Source organism: Oncorhynchus keta, chromosome 9 (genome assembly GCF_023373465.1).
Source record: "Oncorhynchus keta strain PuntledgeMale-10-30-2019 chromosome 9, Oket_V2, whole genome shotgun sequence".
In the NCBI taxonomy this organism is placed as follows: domain Eukaryota; kingdom Metazoa; phylum Chordata; class Actinopteri; order Salmoniformes; family Salmonidae; genus Oncorhynchus; species Oncorhynchus keta.
Window position 1 is genome coordinate 39,782,810 of NC_068429.1, and position 18,058 is coordinate 39,800,867.

At 44.8% G+C, this 18,058-nt stretch overlaps 1 protein-coding gene across 5 annotated transcripts; it reads right to left on the reverse strand.

The window, feature by feature from the left end:
• Positions 1–1,103: 1,103 nt before the first annotated feature.
• LOC118387765 (very low-density lipoprotein receptor-like) lies at positions 1,104–15,974 on the reverse strand. 5 transcript variants are annotated; one of them, XM_035776453.2, is made up of 20 exons: positions 15,699–15,974; positions 12,745–12,864; positions 11,605–11,727; positions 9,908–10,030; positions 9,367–9,738; positions 8,917–9,039; positions 8,425–8,547; positions 7,886–8,005; positions 7,585–7,710; positions 7,017–7,188; positions 6,499–6,723; positions 6,268–6,386; positions 5,998–6,137; positions 5,408–5,549; positions 4,871–5,020; positions 3,664–3,726; positions 3,116–3,157; positions 2,558–2,638; positions 2,182–2,351; positions 1,104–1,938 (listed from the first exon to the last, which is right to left on the reverse strand). In XM_035776453.2, exons 1-20 carry the CDS (start codon positions 15,763–15,765, stop codon positions 1,903–1,905), a joined length of 2,637 nt encoding a protein of 878 aa, XP_035632346.1. In that variant the 5' UTR covers positions 15,766–15,974; the 3' UTR covers positions 1,104–1,902. The 5 variants fall into 5 exon arrangements, with proteins under 5 accessions (XP_035632346.1, XP_052381796.1, XP_035632347.1 ...); XM_052525836.1 differs by having other exon boundaries at positions 3,664–3,722; positions 4,867–5,020; XM_035776454.2 differs by lacking the exons at positions 3,116–3,157; positions 3,664–3,726 and having other exon boundaries at positions 15,699–15,972.
• Between the last annotated feature and the right edge of the window lie 2,084 nt (positions 15,975–18,058).

Consider the following 18,058-nt stretch of genomic DNA (forward strand, 5'->3'; position numbering starts at 1 on the left):
TCTGTGCATTCACATTACCACCATGTCAATGGTGTTCGTTGCTTATGCTTGCCCATACCATAACCCCTACCATTGAGCACTGTCTAATTCAGGAACCAACCGTTCACCCACATGACACCATACACGGTCTGTAGTTGTGGCCGGTTGGAAGTACTGCCAAATTCTTAAATGACGTCGAGGCGGCTTAAGAAATTAACATAAAATTCTGGCAACAGTTCTCGTGGACATTCCTTCAGTCACCATGACAAGTGCACGCTCCCTCAACTTGAGACGTGAAAACTACACATTTAAGAGTTGTCTTTTGTCCCCAGCACAAGATGCACCTGTGTAATCAGTTTCTTGATAATGGATTCTCTTGGCAAAGGAGAAATGCTCACTAACAGCTTTTTGTGCGTATGGAGAACATTGAGCTGAAATAAAAGATAGCATTAAACCAACACTTTACGTTGCATTTATTTTTGTTCAGTATATATTTAGAAAGTGTTTGTCATTTAAATGCCCTACTTTTTAATAGTTAGACATTTCCTATTTTAGTATCTGTACATGAGCTTGTCCAAGTATGTACAGGAAAAGTACGCAGCATTACCATTTCATGAAAAATACTTTTGGGCATGTCCATTAGGCAGATATCTACATTTTACCCAATCAAGAGGTTCTTGGATTATGCTATCCTGTAGATCAAAACAATCCATATTGCCATCTGCAATTGTTAAATCAGGCACTACTATGCATATGTTAATGCAGTTGAAATAGGCTGGCAATCATTAAAATGGTGAAGTGCACTCTCAAAAAGCTACTAGGGCCACTACCGTACACCAACAAATGACATCCTAGGTTGCACTCAGATTCTATCAAACTCCAGAAGTTGGTACATTTTGTACTCCCCCCTCATTTTAAAATCATTGGTTTTTAGTGCATACATGACATCCTCAGACCAGTCAATTCCTTTGAATTAATGAAGGGATTGTATGCTTTGGGAGGGAGGAGATTCAGGATGTACCCCTAAATAAATAGTGGTACAGGGAAAGTCAAGCAGTGGCTTTTTGAATGACTTATATGAGTCTCCCAAAAGTGTAAATGAAAAGGTCTCGTTTCATCTTAAGTGTTTGCAAATCATTTTATTCACGACACAGCATTTAGTCCCCCTGCACATGGCTAGAAAAAGTCACAGCAACGGCACAAACATACAAAATAGTTTAACAAAGTCAGTTTTAAATACATCTTACCCTACCCTGGTACTATGCCCAACCATAGCAAAAATTGATTTCAGTCAAATGTATACAATCTTATTTACAGCAGACCATTTGATCAAAGTGCTTCAGTCCTGATTCTGTTCTTAGGGGAAGAGGGTTTATGTACAATGTTTTACAAATGCTGTAGTAACATGACCTTCCTTAGCTCTCATCTTCCCAGCACAGAATCACACACAAAAAAAGCTTTATAAGAATGTGCTTCTGGAGATAATGTTCATAAGAAACACATTTTAAGACAGTACTGCCTAAAATATGCTTTTCATAAATATTCAGAGAAACATGTCCAGTTAGGGGACTGCAGGTTAGAACCAGTACCGCGCCCTGCATGGCCTCACTTCAAAGGACGACCAGTGTACTGAACTAGACGCAAGGTCGCACGTAGTAGAATCTTTGAAATGTTTCGGGGCTAAGGGGGAAGGAGTGGGGATATAAAAGAGGCCAAGCCCCCAAAACCCCTTGCCACTTTGGACACACTGTGTGAGTAGGACAATTCATACATCATTCACACAACTAATGACAAACATCCCCCAGAAAACACAACTTAATGCACTTCAGAAGGCATCTGGTTGTTGCTCTATTAAAGAAGCAGAGGTCGTTGGCATGGAGACCAAAGGTAGAAGAAACTGACGGGGTTCACTTGGCAGGTTGGTTATGACAAGTCATCTTCTGTATTCACAACTGATATCTGGAAGGAAGACAAAAGCACAATGGAAAGTGGACCTTCACGGGCAGAGAATCTAAACAATTTACCGATTGAGGGCTAAAGTAGTCTGGCTAATAGCAACAATGAATGGGATTTCCCCCTTAGGGGACAGTCTGCAAGTAAACGTAAGGTGATAAGTCACAATGCAAAAAGGAATTGGAAGTTCACACAATCACGTAGTTCATTACAGAAGTGAACACGCGACTGATTAAGGAGACTACTTACTGCTGGGTAGGTGTGGCCTATATTGGAAGAGTGCCTGCTGATATCAATGTTGAGGTCGTCTTCGGTGGTTTTCAGGTACACTGGATTGTCAAAGTTCATGCTCTTTTTATTCTTCAGCTGCCAGTTACGCCACATCAAGTAGCCTCCTGCAGCAGCCATGGCCAGGAACACTGGGGACAGGAGACAAAAGTGGGATCAAAATAAGCCATACTGTAGTTTATTATCCAGCTAGCCAGAGCCAAGGTTACACAGCGGTGGTGCAATTCAATGGTAACCTGAATAAATCACCACAGCCAATCAACTACTATAACTAGGAAAAACCATTGCACACCCACCCACCTATCATACAGTTGAGTGTCCTTTAAAAAGTACTTACACACAGGGAGGATAACCCAGGCAGCTACAGATCCTCTAGCTGTAGAGTCCACCTCACGGATGGCGGTACTGACGTTGGCTTCTACGACAGAAAAAGTTAGTCTGAATGAGAGTCGGTCCTTCGAGGGACCACGTAAACATACCGGTTCATGTCTATTAGTCTGTATTTTAGGGTAACCAATAATCACGTTGTACCAAGAATAACCTTGAGGGCCTAAAGTACAATAGACGCAACTGGTCATGGAAATAATACCTCTAGGAAATGGAACATAGGTGATATGAGAGTTGGTAGTGACATGATTTGCAAACAAGTAGGTGAATGGAAGGGGGAGGGGCAGAGAGAACCAGCTTTTTTTCCTTCCCTGCCTGTCTGCCAATAGGGTGGCTCTGATCCCTCTGGCAGTCCCCCTGGTGGGCAGCTGGGCTCTGGAACATTATGTGGCCATCAGGAGCTGGCAAGAACAGGCTGACGGACCAGTGATTTGGCACAAATCACAGTCTAAGGAAAACGACCACTTTTCACCAAGGGCTCAATCAGAGAAGGAGAACTGGGGCTTACCAGCAGGGACAGGTTGGGGTACAACTTTTGGCACCGTGGTCACTGAACAAAAAAAACTGAGATCAGTGCAACAAAGGCATCTTTAAAAAAAAGGCCTAAACAAATGACTTAAAAAGCAGGCTAATCAAATAAATCCACTACAGATAAAATGCTATATTTGTTACTTTAATTATGCATGCATCCACTGGTTAATTGTAGTCACTTAAATCTACCGTTTAACATTCCTGGGTGGACGGCATTAATAGCTACTTCCAAAATCTACTTTGACAGTACAGGAATGTCTAACACTCCAGACATCTTGACTGACCAACTTTCCCATCATCACCTCAGTAGAAGGCTGAAATCTTATAGGCTAATCACCATGACGATGGGTAGCACAGGGAAGCCAGACCAGAGTCATCCAAGAGTAAAATTAAAATCATTGACATCTTTTAACTAAGAGCCCAAAAGGCCATGAAACTAGACTACCGGGTCCCGAGTCATGGCTATAGCCAGGACACGCATGCAGCCCCAGCCACACATGGCATGCGGGCGGTTGACATCTTTACCTTGGGGGTCAGTGGGACGTATTAGAGCTTTCCCATCATCCTTTGAAGGAGTAGAAGGGCTCACTGTCATAAGAGAACAGAGTATTGTAACGCTTTGGCAAAACTTCAATCACAGCTTACATTCTGACTACGGAAACACGTGTTACCATGCAGCTTTTTCATGTCACAAATTCCTTGCGGAAAAACAGGAAAACTGAGAAACGCAAAGCACAGAAGCGTTTGAAAAAAAGTGCAGAAGTGATCCAAAATTACTTGAGGGAAATCAAAATCAATTTTCTATACTACTGTCCAGCTAACCATAGAGCCTTGTTCAATTGCCAAAGGAATTGGTGACAAAAAGCAGGAAATGTTAAGGCCTATATTACTCTATAGTAGTGCAAAATCTGAAGGCTGCAGGATTACGAGCGGCATGAATGAAATTAAGCAGGAGACGATTAGCTCAGACAAAATATTACCCATACTTGACTCACCTGGGCCTAAATTACCACAAGTAATAATCCTTATTCATTGATAATTTAATAAAGATCTTTATTAAATTAAGATCGTAGACCACACTGCATGACAAGTATAACAGGATTTTAGGCGATAGATGTTGGTTAAGGGCAGTGGGGTACACTGTGCAAATCTCACCCCTTTGTCTGATGCAAATGAAAAGAGTCAAGCACACCGTCTATATCCTAGCATTCCATCAATTACCAGGCAAGTTACCTTCTATTTGGGTAGAAAACATGTTGCTTTCTGGATCAAATCTAAAAAAAGCAGTATATAAAGCATTCGAGTGACAGGAGTCCCTCTTATTGGCCCCTACAATAACCCCCTGTCCCCTCCACACCCTGGGTGGTTCATTAAATCAAACTGCTTTTAAAAAGCCCAGTGCCATCTCAACTTTATTCCCAAACATCAGTGGCTCTGAGAGGGGAAGAAAAATCAGCAGAGGCTTTTAGAAGGGCAGTTGGGATGAAGCAGAAGACAGGCAGTTGGGATGAAGCAGAAGACAGGCAAACAGAGGGACAGACAGCCTGGCTACAGCGGTCAGGCTTCACAAGCAACACAGAGGGGAAAGAAATGCTTGGGTGACAGAATGAGAGTTAAAGGCCTCTAAAGAGAGAGGGCTCGTACCAAAAAAACAAAACAAAAAAAACACTTTGCATCACAGCACAGTTTAACCCCTCACTGCCCAACCGGATGTTAACGTTAAGGTACTTGCCTGGTCGACAGTGAAGGCCATTTGAAGCGAGCATCTGGTCTTTCGGACACACGCACGTGTATTTGGGGGAGTATTTGTTGATCTGTGGAGCTGGCAGGCACATGTAGGCACAGCCACCATTCTGAGCCTTCTCATTGCACCAGTTTGTCCCTGTGTGGAATCAAAATGGAGGGAACCAGTTAGCCATTGCCCCATACATTACGTGAAGAACTACGCTACTTTGCCTTAAACAGATAATCTAGTCACACCTACATGACAGCATTTTGATGTGCTAAAATAACCTAGTCCAAGTGTTGTTTTTCTAAAGCATTTAGAGAGGCTAGCCAGTTAGCGCATGGCAGGATCCTTTTTTTTGACCTTTCCGTATCTCACGGTTACAGGGGTCAATGGAGTTGACTGAAGACTGTTATATGAGTGCCTGGCTGTGAATTTCACAGAGGCAACAAACACAGCCCTCTCTCCCTGTGATCTAGGCTAACTAGCTTTGCCTGATCACTGGGGCTTGGGAGAGAGAGGGCTAACATCTGGCAGCCTTACCAGGCAGCTGGATTAGCTCGTGGTAAACAATGATGTCCTGTGGCTCGTTCAGATTGCTTGCCAGGGTAATCACATCAGAGCCTGTGAACTTGTTTGCGCCGTAGATTGCCTCGTTCTCCCCATCTGTCCAAAACACTCGATCCTGAAACAAAACCAGTCACACACACACACTAAACCCCAGAGCAGATGCCAGTAGAAATGGCTTGGGACCTATGCTTCAGAGAAGGAAAGACACCGAACAGATATTTATTCTAACAGTAAATCTGTCAAATGCCACCAGGGGTAAAATGCCGTTGATCACCACACATGGAGAAAATCATGGGGTTTACAGAAAAGCAGTTATGGTGAAACCAACTAATCACTTTGAACAGAGACTTAGCAAATGACCAATTATGAATGTCAATAAAAGCATGCGTTGTGTTAATGCTGGGTAGCATTAACACGAGACGCAATCAAATTGTAGACGCAAAACTACAATCTACCTGTCAATTGCCCTGCCAGTGTATTAGTTACAGGAAGTAGCTTTCGCACACTTGTTATATACACACACACCACATCTCACCACCCTCACAGTGCATCGAGAGCCATACCTCAAACACAGTGACAGCGAAGGGGTGAGCCAGGTATTCTGGGGACTGGAGCACTTTCCTCCGGTTGTCTCCGTTCAGGTCAACACTAGAGAGCATGTGCAACTTTGAGTCCACCCAATACAGTCTACTCTTGATCAGGTCTAAGGGAAGGAAATGAATAGACATCTTCATCACACCCTGTCACCATCAAAGCAATTGAACCTGCTCAAAGGGTAAATGCACATTAGGTATAATGCAGTGACAGGACAATCAGAATCCAGCTTTACCCACCCAGAGTGATTCCATTGGGCCACTGAATATCAGTCTCGACCAGGACCTGCCTGTCAACCCCGTTCATGCCAGACTTCTCAATCTTAGCTGGTTCACCCCAATCTGACCAGTACAAGAATCTAGGAGATGGGCAGAGAGGAGATCAAATCATTATGAGGGTTCAGAAAGGTGGAAACATTCAGGAACTGTTCAACAGACATGCAGAAGCCCCATTAAATACAGGAACTTTACCCAGAGAGTGGATCAACAGCGACGGACGCAGGCTCTTTCAAACCGCTGTCAAAGAGAACTTTCCGTTTGGTGCCGATGAAGTTGGCCACAGCTATGGTCTTGGTACCGAGGTCTGACCAGTAGATGTTCTTGTAGATCCAGTCAACTGCGATCCCCACTGGTGTCTGGACGTTATCTATCACCTTCACATGACTTCCTACATCTCCTCGCTTATCCAACACCGTGCTGGAAAGACAAGGGGTTGAGAAACATCTGTGCTCGGTTTGAGGTTACTCATTGAGCCAAAATAAAAAGTTTGTAGGGTTGAATGGTTTACTGCTGGGAAGTATAGCGAACATATGCTCAGTGAACTTTGGCCCTGGTTACCATGTAAAACTGATTTCATACGTCAGTCAGAAACCAGTGATAACAGGTCAAGGTGTACACAAGACTCCATGATAGACCATCTATGGGCTGAGATGTAATCACATGTGGGCGTGACGGGACACGTTGCACCTGAAGATGGGACCCATAGCTACCTGAAGATGGCCCTCTGGCTCAGGTCAGCCCAGAAGAGCGTCTGCTGGGTGAAGTCTGCATCCAGTGCCACTGTGTTGCGCAGCTGCTCCACGATCTGCGTGTACTCCCTCCTCTCCAGACCCAGCTTCCGGATGTCCCTCCGGTTAGTGAAGATCAGACAGGGCTCCGTGCCTTGAGGGAGCCACATAGACACTCACTCATTCATAATGACAATACAATGGAGCCTTTCAAGTCAGTCCTCATGTCAGAACACTAATCACGAGTCACTGAGTCAGAAATGGCACATAACAAACATCCCCCAGCTGGACTTCTCAGATCAAGGTCGTTGCAAACTATATCACTGCCTTTCCATTTGAGCTTGGACTACAATAAATAAAATATATAGCAGCTTAAGAAGTCAAACACATTGAGCAGGACAGATCGACATGGGGTACAGAGTGCATTGGACCGGATGCCCATTAGTGACGCTGCGTTCCTCTAGTGCGCCAACATCTGCCTAGGCATCGCTCTGCCATGTGCTCGTGGTGGTACAGCATGGTGTATACACGCCAGGCTGAGCCAACTTACCCACGGCCTTGCACACTCCCGTGGTGGGGTCCATCTGGTAACTGTTGTGGCACTCGCACTTATACCCTCCCTTCAGGTTGATACAGATCTGACTACAGATCCCAGGATTCATACACTCGTCGATGTCTGCAGGAAAGGGAAAAACATGAGGTCAATGAATTGAGTTGTGAATACCAAGTTAAATGTAAGAGATGTAGTAAGTCTCAATACCCAGTTACAAATGTCAGCTGAAAACACCTTTATTTCGCATGAGAGTTAATATCAAATAGTGTATGGGTTAATGATTAAATATGGCTCCTACCCCCGCAGGTTTTACGGTCTATGAGCTGCAGTCCAGGGGTGCAGTCACACTCGTAGCCAATCACCATGTCCCTGCACATGTGGGAGCAGCCGCCATTGTTCAGCAGACACTCGTTCAGGTCTGAGACGGGAACAGCAGAACGGTGGTTACTCATGCCCTTTATTCACAAACAAAGGCCTGCCTGAAAAATCAATCACATCAGTGGACTGGCTGAACGATAGTGGACTAATGGGAATCGCTGTAGCGTAGGACGAGTTTGACAAGGACAAGACGAGGTATCCTCCACGGGACAGGTCAAAAGTATATAGTAAGTGGTATACACAAACAGACCGAACACTTGCGTCAACCCCATAATGTTCTGCGGTCTACAACCAGGGCAGTATTGCAACTTGCAAGGCAACCCACTCCAGTGAAAGCACTCATGACTCTTCATCGTGACTGAACAAGTCACAAGACTACACATACACTAACTGATCTCATCCTCGAGTCGCTTCTACTGCTTAATTATAAACCGGTTTGGTTCCCATCCATCCACTTACTGCACTCTTTGATGGGCTCGTCGCTCCAGTCAGGACAGTCCCGGGCCTTGTTGCACACTTTGCTCATCTCGATACACTCGCCACTCCGACACTTGAACCTGTCAGGGCCGTTGCACTGCGTCACTGAGTCGTAAAAGAGAAAGAACGTGGCATTACAAACCAGTGAGGCTGTTAAACAGGTACAGTCACACAATGGAAGTGGGTGTAGGAGATTGAGAGTCGACCGTCTACAAGATGTTGTTCATGTCCCCCATAGAAACACGGAGGCGTGCAACTAACGCAATTCATGTGACGGCTTGAAGTCAATACTTCCATAATCTCATTGCTGTAATCCTGAATATCAAATTAAAGTATTTGAGCATATTTTGACCCAACTCATACAGGAATAACTGAACACCGACGCAAAATTGACCCCGTGTCCGAAACGTTCTGTAGTGTAGCAACACCATGTACATTCGTTCGGGACGACATTACTTCTGGTTGAACACTCACAGTTTTTGCAGTTGACTTCGTCGGTGCCATCTGCACAATCACGCAAGCTGTTGCACTGTCTGCTGCCGTGGATACAGGTGCCGTCCTCACACTTGAACTGGTCTGGCCTGCAGGTACGAACAGCTGGAGAGGAGAGGACACAGACCTGTTACACCATAATAATAATATATATTAACCCTTAACCCATTAGCACTCAATACCTACACCAGTCATAACCATTAAAAAAACTGAAACCCATGACAGCTGCTGTGAACACAGAGTATAAAGACAAGCACGTTTTATTTTATGGCCAGATCCTTTTATTGCAATAGAAGGCGCCATTTATGATCATATGAAATCAGCGCAATCTGACCTGTGTAGCAAAAAAAAAAAAAAAAGTAACCAAAATAAGGTATATCGGCTGGCCTGCTGGAACTTGCAGGCGGTCTGATTAAGCCGCTCCACACTTACAACAGTTTGCTTCGTCACTGCCGTCCTTGCAGTCAGAGTCTCCGTCACAGCGCCACTTGCGGTGGATGCACTCCCCAGAGCCACACTGCGTCTCGCTGGGTGAACATTTAGCCGGGGGCGTGGGGTGGCGACCACAGCGCTGAGGGGATTCATCCGATTGGTCCTGGCAATCCACGTCGTCGTCACACACCCAGCTGCCAGGGATACAGGTGGCGTTGCCACACTGAAACTCGCTGGGGCCGCAGGACGACGGGGCACACTCCTGCTCGTCACTCCCGTCGCCACAGTCGTCCTCGCCGTTGCACGCGAAGTTTCGGGAGATGCAGCGGCCGCTCGCACAGGTGAACTCCAGCGAGGCGCACGTGATGTTACCTGTGTGAGTGAACAGAGTACTCAGTACTGTGACGCCAATGTAGGAAACAACAACCATGTACTCCTAAATTAACTGTTGCTGCTTGGAGTCAGTCAAAAATACACAGTAAGGAAATCCACCTAGCAGTTTGAGGGACACCTCTTGCCCTAACATGGCAAAGCGACTCACCGCAGTTCATTTCATCCTCGCCGTTATCGCAGTCCTTCTCTCCATCACACTTCCAGAAGACCGGGATGCATTGGGTGGACCCGGCGCCGCAGCTAAACTCATTCACACGGCAGGTCCTGGTGTCTGCAGGGCACATGGATGGAGGGGGAGTGAATTTATAGACCTTTAATAATAATAATAATAATAATAATAACCTTTAGTGCCGCAAGTGTTTGGGATGGGAAATGCTTAACACAATTCTGCAGGGCGCTGGGCTAGGCTGGCTAATGGAGCACTGAGCGATATATTGAGTGGAGCACTGAGTCGACTGCCTCTGACAGCAAACGTAGGCGGTTAGACAAATTTGATACATTTTCAAATCAATTGATCTTGATGTGTTCAACAAGATTAGATTGAGATTAGTGTGTGTACACTCCCTCACTCTTTACAGGGTAGGTACTGTATAGATCAGATTACAAATGCTTCCTTAACTAGGCTGAGAGTCCGTCTTCGAGCCCATTCAAAGCTCTAACAAGCCTCTATCTAGTGTAGATTGGCACAACGCCTGTTGGTTAGGAATCAAACCTAGAGGAATTTAATATTTCAATCAAAGGCAATCCATCAGGAACTGACCTACTAATCATACCATTGAAGCAGAGGAGACAGACGATTAATGTGTAACAGGGATAGAGGAAGGTCTGGTGAGAGTGCTCGCTACCAAATCAATGAAACTCAATTCCTGAGGAATGCATATGAAGGCATGCTGGGCAGTATCAGTCAGAAGAGCTTGTGAAGCATTAGATCCCCATCGGAGAAGAAAACTCATACTGCTCCTAATGTAACATCACACAATGGGCTCAGAGAGTAATGTACGATGGCAGATGAAGACAGACCAGTGCTGGAAATATTCTTAACGTCTCATCAAAGCAACATTTTATAAAGCCAGTCTTACATCAGCTGATGTCTCAAAGTGCTGTACAGAAACCAAGGCTAAAACCCCCAAAACAGCAAGCAATGCAGGTGTAGAAGCAGCCTCATCTAACCTAATGCACTTTTGGGAGCGAATTGCTTAGACAACCGCTTCTAACTAAAGGACATTTTGGGAGAATTAAGAGTTCCTCAATATTTAAATGTGGTGACTCACATTCTCACACAAACATCACCATGCGTACTGAGAGCGCTTTTCCGACAGCTGGTCAAACAAACCAGTGACGTCTTGACCTGCACGTACACACAAACCACCCCGAATAGGACTGACACCCTGCTCATTGTGTACTGCAGTGGAATACATTGCTGCTGCCCACATCACTGGGAACAATCCCGTTTGGAACATTAAATGAAGGCTTTTAATGTGGCCACCTGGTCTCTATGCAAGTCGAACTATGCGAGGGTGCACAGAGGACATGCACTTAAAGCAGTATGGTGGAAAGGGCCAGAGTAACCTGATCTAATCTTGATCCAAAGCCATATCCACAAACTGACACAGCTGTTGCATTGGCTGACAGTGGGAGGCACATGGTGAAACTGTGATCAATCTCACATGGGCGTTTAACAACCTGACCCACTTATTATGGAAGAGGCAATTAGACCCAACTTACATACTGTAAGTGAAGGCAAAACATTCAAACATTTATTTTAGACAGGGATACATTTCTCAACTGGACGAAGATCAGAAGGAAGAGTCCCAATTTGGGGCTGGCTTGTTGCAGATCACTTACGGCAAACATCCACGCTCTCGTCAGAGCCATCCTCGCAGTCTGGCTCACCGTCGCAGTGCCATCTCTTGGGGACGCATTGGCCATTGCGACAGACAAAATCCACCGCCGCACAGGTCTTACGAACTGCAAAGGCACAGCGGCATTGGGTGTGTTAGTGATACAGTATGCAAGCTTCAGAATCAGACCACCAAGTGAAGCATCTTGGTCTTTCAGTGAGAGGACAAAAATCCACCCAAAAGTATCACAAATAAGAGCCGAAGGTCAGCTCCAGACTAGACCAATATAAGGATTGACAATGTGCCCTTTAAAAAAAAAAAAATCATAGTCACTATAGTGTATATTTAGTATAGTAGTCTATTTCAGGATTTCCAAACATGGTTCTAGGGTCCCACTACACAGCTGATTCAAATAATCAAAGCTTGAAGATTAAGTGTTTATTTTCAATCAGCTGTGTAGTGCTAGGACAATAACCAAGAGGTACACCCAGGGGGCCCTAAGGACAGAGTTGGGGAAATCCTGGTCTATTGCACTGAGCATAGTATTTGTTAAACAGACCTCCACAATGGCAAAGCACTACCCTCGCACTCAACCTCCCACTTACCCCACCCTATTTTCAGTCACTTCATGTCCACTGTGCTAAAGAGCCTCCTCACAGGCCATTCCTCCTTGTGACTAGATTGTCACCTATTGCCAGAGGCCCATCTAACTCTTATGGAAGTCCCATCAACATTGTCACCAGGGCTGTGTTGGTAATGTATACAGTCAGAGGGACAAAGGAAACAGATGGGCAGGTAATCCATAGTAACACTAAAGTGGTTATGTCAGCACAGATTTCAGCGAGACCGCAACACACATCCCTTTCTACAGCAACCTCTTCTTTCCCTCCATCCTGCTCCGTCTCATCCCCCATGACCCAGATAGCGCAGAAAATCAAGGTGACACTCAGTTTGCCCAGATGGGGCTCGTGGCCATTTTTAGCTCTCCAGAACCGGCGCCACTTACACCAGGTCATGATAACCCCGGTGGATTCAGACAGCACCAACGGGGCCAAGATAACAAGGGTGGTTTCATAACAGGCTTATGCCACTGATTTGTCACCGATCTGATGAAATAGTGTGAGAGGCGGTCCGTGCGTCTCACCACAGGTGTGCTCGTCACTGCCGTCGGAGCAGTCCTCATCCCCGTCACACTGCCAGACAGATGGGATGCAGCGGCCATTCCCACACTGGAACTGACTGGGCTCACATTCCGTCTTCGATCCTGTAAGGAACAAGGAATTACTCATTGCACAACAACGTGGAACTGGCGTTTGCGTCTCCAGGCTTCAAGGACTACAACATTCCATCTCGTTCGTCACCAAATTGAAAGTCCTGACCTGGGTCGTGTCTGTAGGACACAGAACAAAATAAGCCATCACCACATGCACACATTCAGCCAATCGATGGTTAAGCCAAATTCAAAAGCCAGAGTCAAATTCTAAATGACCGTCTATGGGGTTAATATTGACAGTACTGTGCCGTAGGTACCAGCCAGCCACAGTGAAACACGGCATATGGCTCCTGTATGACAGAGTGGCTGTTGCCAGCCAGCTACGAGCCTGTGCAGAGAGGAGAAAGTACAGCCGGACCATGTCTAATGACCCCCTGCTCCTCAGAGTGTGCCTGAGTGACCTGCTCAGCATGGTACACTTCTGCAGCAGGGAGCTAACAGACCTGTGTGACGGGAGGCCAATACCACCAGCACAATAGTCTGCCTGGGACTGACTAGTAATTGTCCTGGGCAGTGGCCAAAGGGTGTCCGAAATGGCACCCTATTGCCTAAATAGCGCACACACATTTGAACAGACTCCTCGAGTCAAAAGCAGTGCACTAAATAAGCAAAAGGGTGCCATTTTCAGACACAGCCATTTTCTAAACAAGCCAGCAGATCAGGCTCTTGAAGGGTAGAATGCCAAAGAACGATCAAGAGGGTCATATAAAGCAGAGCGCTTGCAGTGTGGACATTAGCATAAGTCTCAGGGGCACTACCAAACAAGTGGCTGATATGGGTCCTCATACACACAGGCCTATACATAAAGAGATTACATTAATCAGTGCCAATTAATCCCCCCCCCCAAAAAAATAGGATTCCATCACACATCTCTGCATTCAAATTGACATCGATGAAATGCAATTGTGTCAGTTGTCTATATGCCTGCCCATACCCACACAACCACCCTGGGGCACTCAGTTCACAACATTGACGTCAGCAAACAGCTTGCCCATACATGGTCTGCAATTTAGAGGCCAGTTGGACGTACTGCCAAATTCTCTAAAACAATGTTGGAGGCGGCTTATGGTAGAGAAATGAACATTCAATTCTCTGGCAACAGCTCTGGTGGACATTCCTGCAGTCACCATGGCAATTGCATGATCCCTCAACTAGACAATCTGTGGCATTGTGTTGTGTGACGAAACTGCACATTTTAGAATAGCCTTTTAATAGTCCACAGCACAAGATGCACCTGTGTAATTACCATGCTGTTTAATATGCCACACTTGTCAGGTTGATGAATTCTCTTAGCAAAGGAGAGATGCTGACTAACAGGGGCATAAACATTTGATAGAAATAAGCTTTGTGTATGGAAAAAGTCTGGGATCTTAGCTCATGAAACCAACACTACATGTTGCGGTTATATTTTAGATCCGTGTACATTATGGAATAAACCCACCAACCAAAAGCAGGCTTACTAACGCCTATTGGCGGCTTGCTGATCAGTCTCATTATTTACCATTTTCAAATTAATTGTAGGCTTCAAGTGTTTGCAATTGTGCAATTAATAGAAGGTCTGAAACACTCGAAAATAAGTAATTAGTGTTAGACCAATGTCATTGTGAAATGTATAGTTAATACTCAAATAACCAGTTTCCATAATGAAAGCTATATAGGGCAAACATTAAAATTAAAACTAGTGTAGGTAGGCCTAGCCTACTGTTAATTCATTGTATTATACTTTTAATTGAGTAACAAAAGAGACATTTAAAAAAATATGCGCATCTTTCATTCAGGCCCATTGTCTGCTTTGATTGACAATCTAATTTCCGTTCGCCACAGATTGTGTCCGTCTGTAGTCCCTGTCCGCTGTGGTGGCCTACAGTCTGAAGACAACGCGCTTTTGGTCTCAGTATCACAACCAAAATGGAGAATAACGCCTTGGTCCTTGGACACAGCTCCATTGTAATTAGGTCAAGGAGAACCTGATTAGCGTATGGTCTCGCTCAATTCACGAAGTGAAAACAATCCGAGATGCAACAACAAAAGGCCCTGACACTAATCAAATGTTATTTTCACGATGTGGCAAAACATACCCCTTCACGCTCAATGACAAAGCTGAACACGTCATAGATGGTCTACATACCGATAGGGTAATACAGACAAGCGTTTAATCGCTAATACCATGCACTGCAATCCAATAGTAAATCACCTGTTCTTTATAAATGTGTTCTTTATAAATCCCCCCTAAGAGGAGAATGTAGTGTTGCTACGCTGTCCCACTGGCCAGTGTGTAACATATCAATCCATTGAAGGCTCGCCCCAATCTTCAGGAATAAATGATCACTGGTGGAACATTCTGTAACCTACAGAGAGCGAATGTTAAAGATTCCAAATACATCCCACCCCCCTATATCAGTACTATTGACTTCAGATTCATTACAACCCAAACCAATTACCCACACTGACCATAAAAATAAAAAGACTGTATACGTTTCTCGTGTAACGACCACGTAGCCTACATAAACACAGGCCTTTTGCCTAGCAGCATTTAAAACGACCAACACCTAAAGACTGAAAGCAATTATTCTGGAGTTTGTCAAACCTAGGCATTTTATTGGAAACGGCAAAATGTTGGAATAAAACAATATGCCGAGGGCACTGTGAAAACCCGTTTTGTGCCATATTCGTAGAACGAAAGCAAGGTTGAGTATTACATTGCCGCGGTCAGTCCTGTGTAAAGAAACCATAGGCAGGTGTAATGGGCATAACCAACCCGGTGTTGTACCAACACATTGAACTAGACCACAAAACGTTGAGACATGTACAATTAGGCTACGTACCGTGTACAACACCACACTGCTGAAGACATATTGGTAGGATAAGGAGCCCAAGAATAGACGTGACCATTTCGCAGTGTGAGCTGGCCTGGTCGTTCTGCGCGGATATTCACACTGCTACGGATAAGACACCTTGCTGGAGAATACAAAATCCTAGCGCCAGCCACGCGCTTTTTATCTCATTTAGGCAAACCGGTCAGGCTCTCCCTCCTCTCAAGCTGGTCATCAAGCTGCAAGCCATGTCCTAATTTACTGATAACATCAACCTGCACCAAACAACCGCGCCAGCAGAGCTGTGTGTGAGCTTTCCCCCCCCTCCTTCAAAATGTCATTTTACAAAACAGTAACCCTTTCCCTGCCCACTGGTGATGTTAGGCTATGTGTAATGCTATTCTGATGGGAAGTGTTTCGATACATATGCTATTACAATTCATAACTGTAGCCGAGATGAAAATGTATGTATGATTGTCAAGGGGCAATTAGCTGAGTGATTGATTGGCCGATTGATTCCACTAATTGGTTAATTGATTGATTACTAGTCAATCTAGCGTGAGTGGGACATATCACTGGCCAGATTTCATGGGACTGTGGATTTAAAAAAAGGATCTAGCCAATAACAGCACATAACTGCAGTAATTGCAGTCAATTTACAGAGCAATTGAACATACTGTTTGAAAAGTGAAAGAGAGCAATGAAAGCCAGCCATACAGGGGTTAATGTGGACCAATTTTTATGTTTAAGCTACAAGTTTCTGATATCTCCTTCTTATCCATCCCCTTGTTTTTATCATGAAGACTATTGGGCAGCTGATGAATCTCCCTGCAACTTGCCTGTTCTGTAATAGTAGCGATGTACCAGTAACACAGCTGGAGGCACTTTCTGTCCTAGATTCTGCAGGCAGACCAAAACAAAACTGTAATACTGTGCATCATCATGGAATCTCTCTCTCTCTTTATCTTTCTTTTTCTTTCTTTCCCTCTCCATAATTATAAATCCATAATTTAGTGCTGTTTGAAAACATAAACCCAGCATTTAGTGTTATTTGCAGACTTTGATGTTCAGATATTGTACCGTCGACACATACACTGAGCGTACAAAACATTAGGAACAATCTGCTCTTTCCATGACCTAGACTGACCAGGTGAATCCAGGGGAAAGATATGATCCCTAATTCATGTCACTTGTTAAATACACTTCAATCAGTGTATATGAATGGGAGGAGACAGGTTAAAGGATTTTTAAGCCTGGATACAATTGAGACATGTGTTGTGTATGTGTGCCATTCAGAGGGTGAATGGGCAAGACAAAATATTTAAGTGCCTTTGAACGGGGTATGGTATAGTAGATGCCAAGCGTACCGATTTGAGTGTGGGAAGAACTGCAATGCTGCTGGGTTTTTAACGTTTCCTGTGTGTGTCAAGAACGATCCACCAGCCAAAGGACATCCAGCCAACTTGACACAACTGTGGGAAGCATTGGAGTCAACATGGGCCAGCATCCCTGTGGTACGCTTTTGACACCTTGTAGAGTCCATGCCCCGAGCAATTGAGGCAGTTCTGGCAAATGGGTGGTGGTTGTGGGGTGTTCCTAATATTTTGTACACTCAGTGTACATTTACAGTGTAGCAAACAAGTCAACTCACGTTAAATAGTATGGATTGGAAAAGTTGTGCTATCTTATATTGAATGTGAAATGGTGTGTGCACTATTCTGAATCAAGTTAATACTCTCCTAACTCCAGTGAAGTAACATTTTCTACAAGAATTGTGAGACGTGCCCCCCGAGTGGCGCAGCGGTCTAAGGCACTGCATCACTATACACTTGGGTTCAATCCCAGGCTGTGTCATAGCCGGCTGTGCCGGGAGACCCATGAGGCGGTACACAATTGGCACTGCGTTGTCCGGGTTAGGGTAGGGTTTGGCTGTCTGGGTGTCCTTGTCCCATTGTGCTCTAGTGACTCCTTGTGGTGGGCCGGCCACCTAAGCCGACTTTGGTCACCAGTTGTATGGTGATTGGTGTGGCTGACTTCTGGGTTAAGTGAGCAGTGTGTCAAGAAGCAATGTGGCTTGGCATGGTTGTGTTTCAGAGGACGCATGGCTCTCTCCCAAGTCTGTATGGGAGTTGCACTGATGGGACAGGATTGCAACTACCAATTGGGGAGAGAAAGGGGTAAACGTACAACCAAAATAATATCTGTATTTTTAACATCAAATATAATTTGATGGAGTCAATTTACACTGCCAACTATCCTTTAAAATGCTACATTTAATGGATTTATACATATTGGATGCTATCATTCTTGTGGTGTTGTCTGTAGGCGCCCAATATTCTCTGTTAATTAATTTACAGCGATCGAGTCTTGTA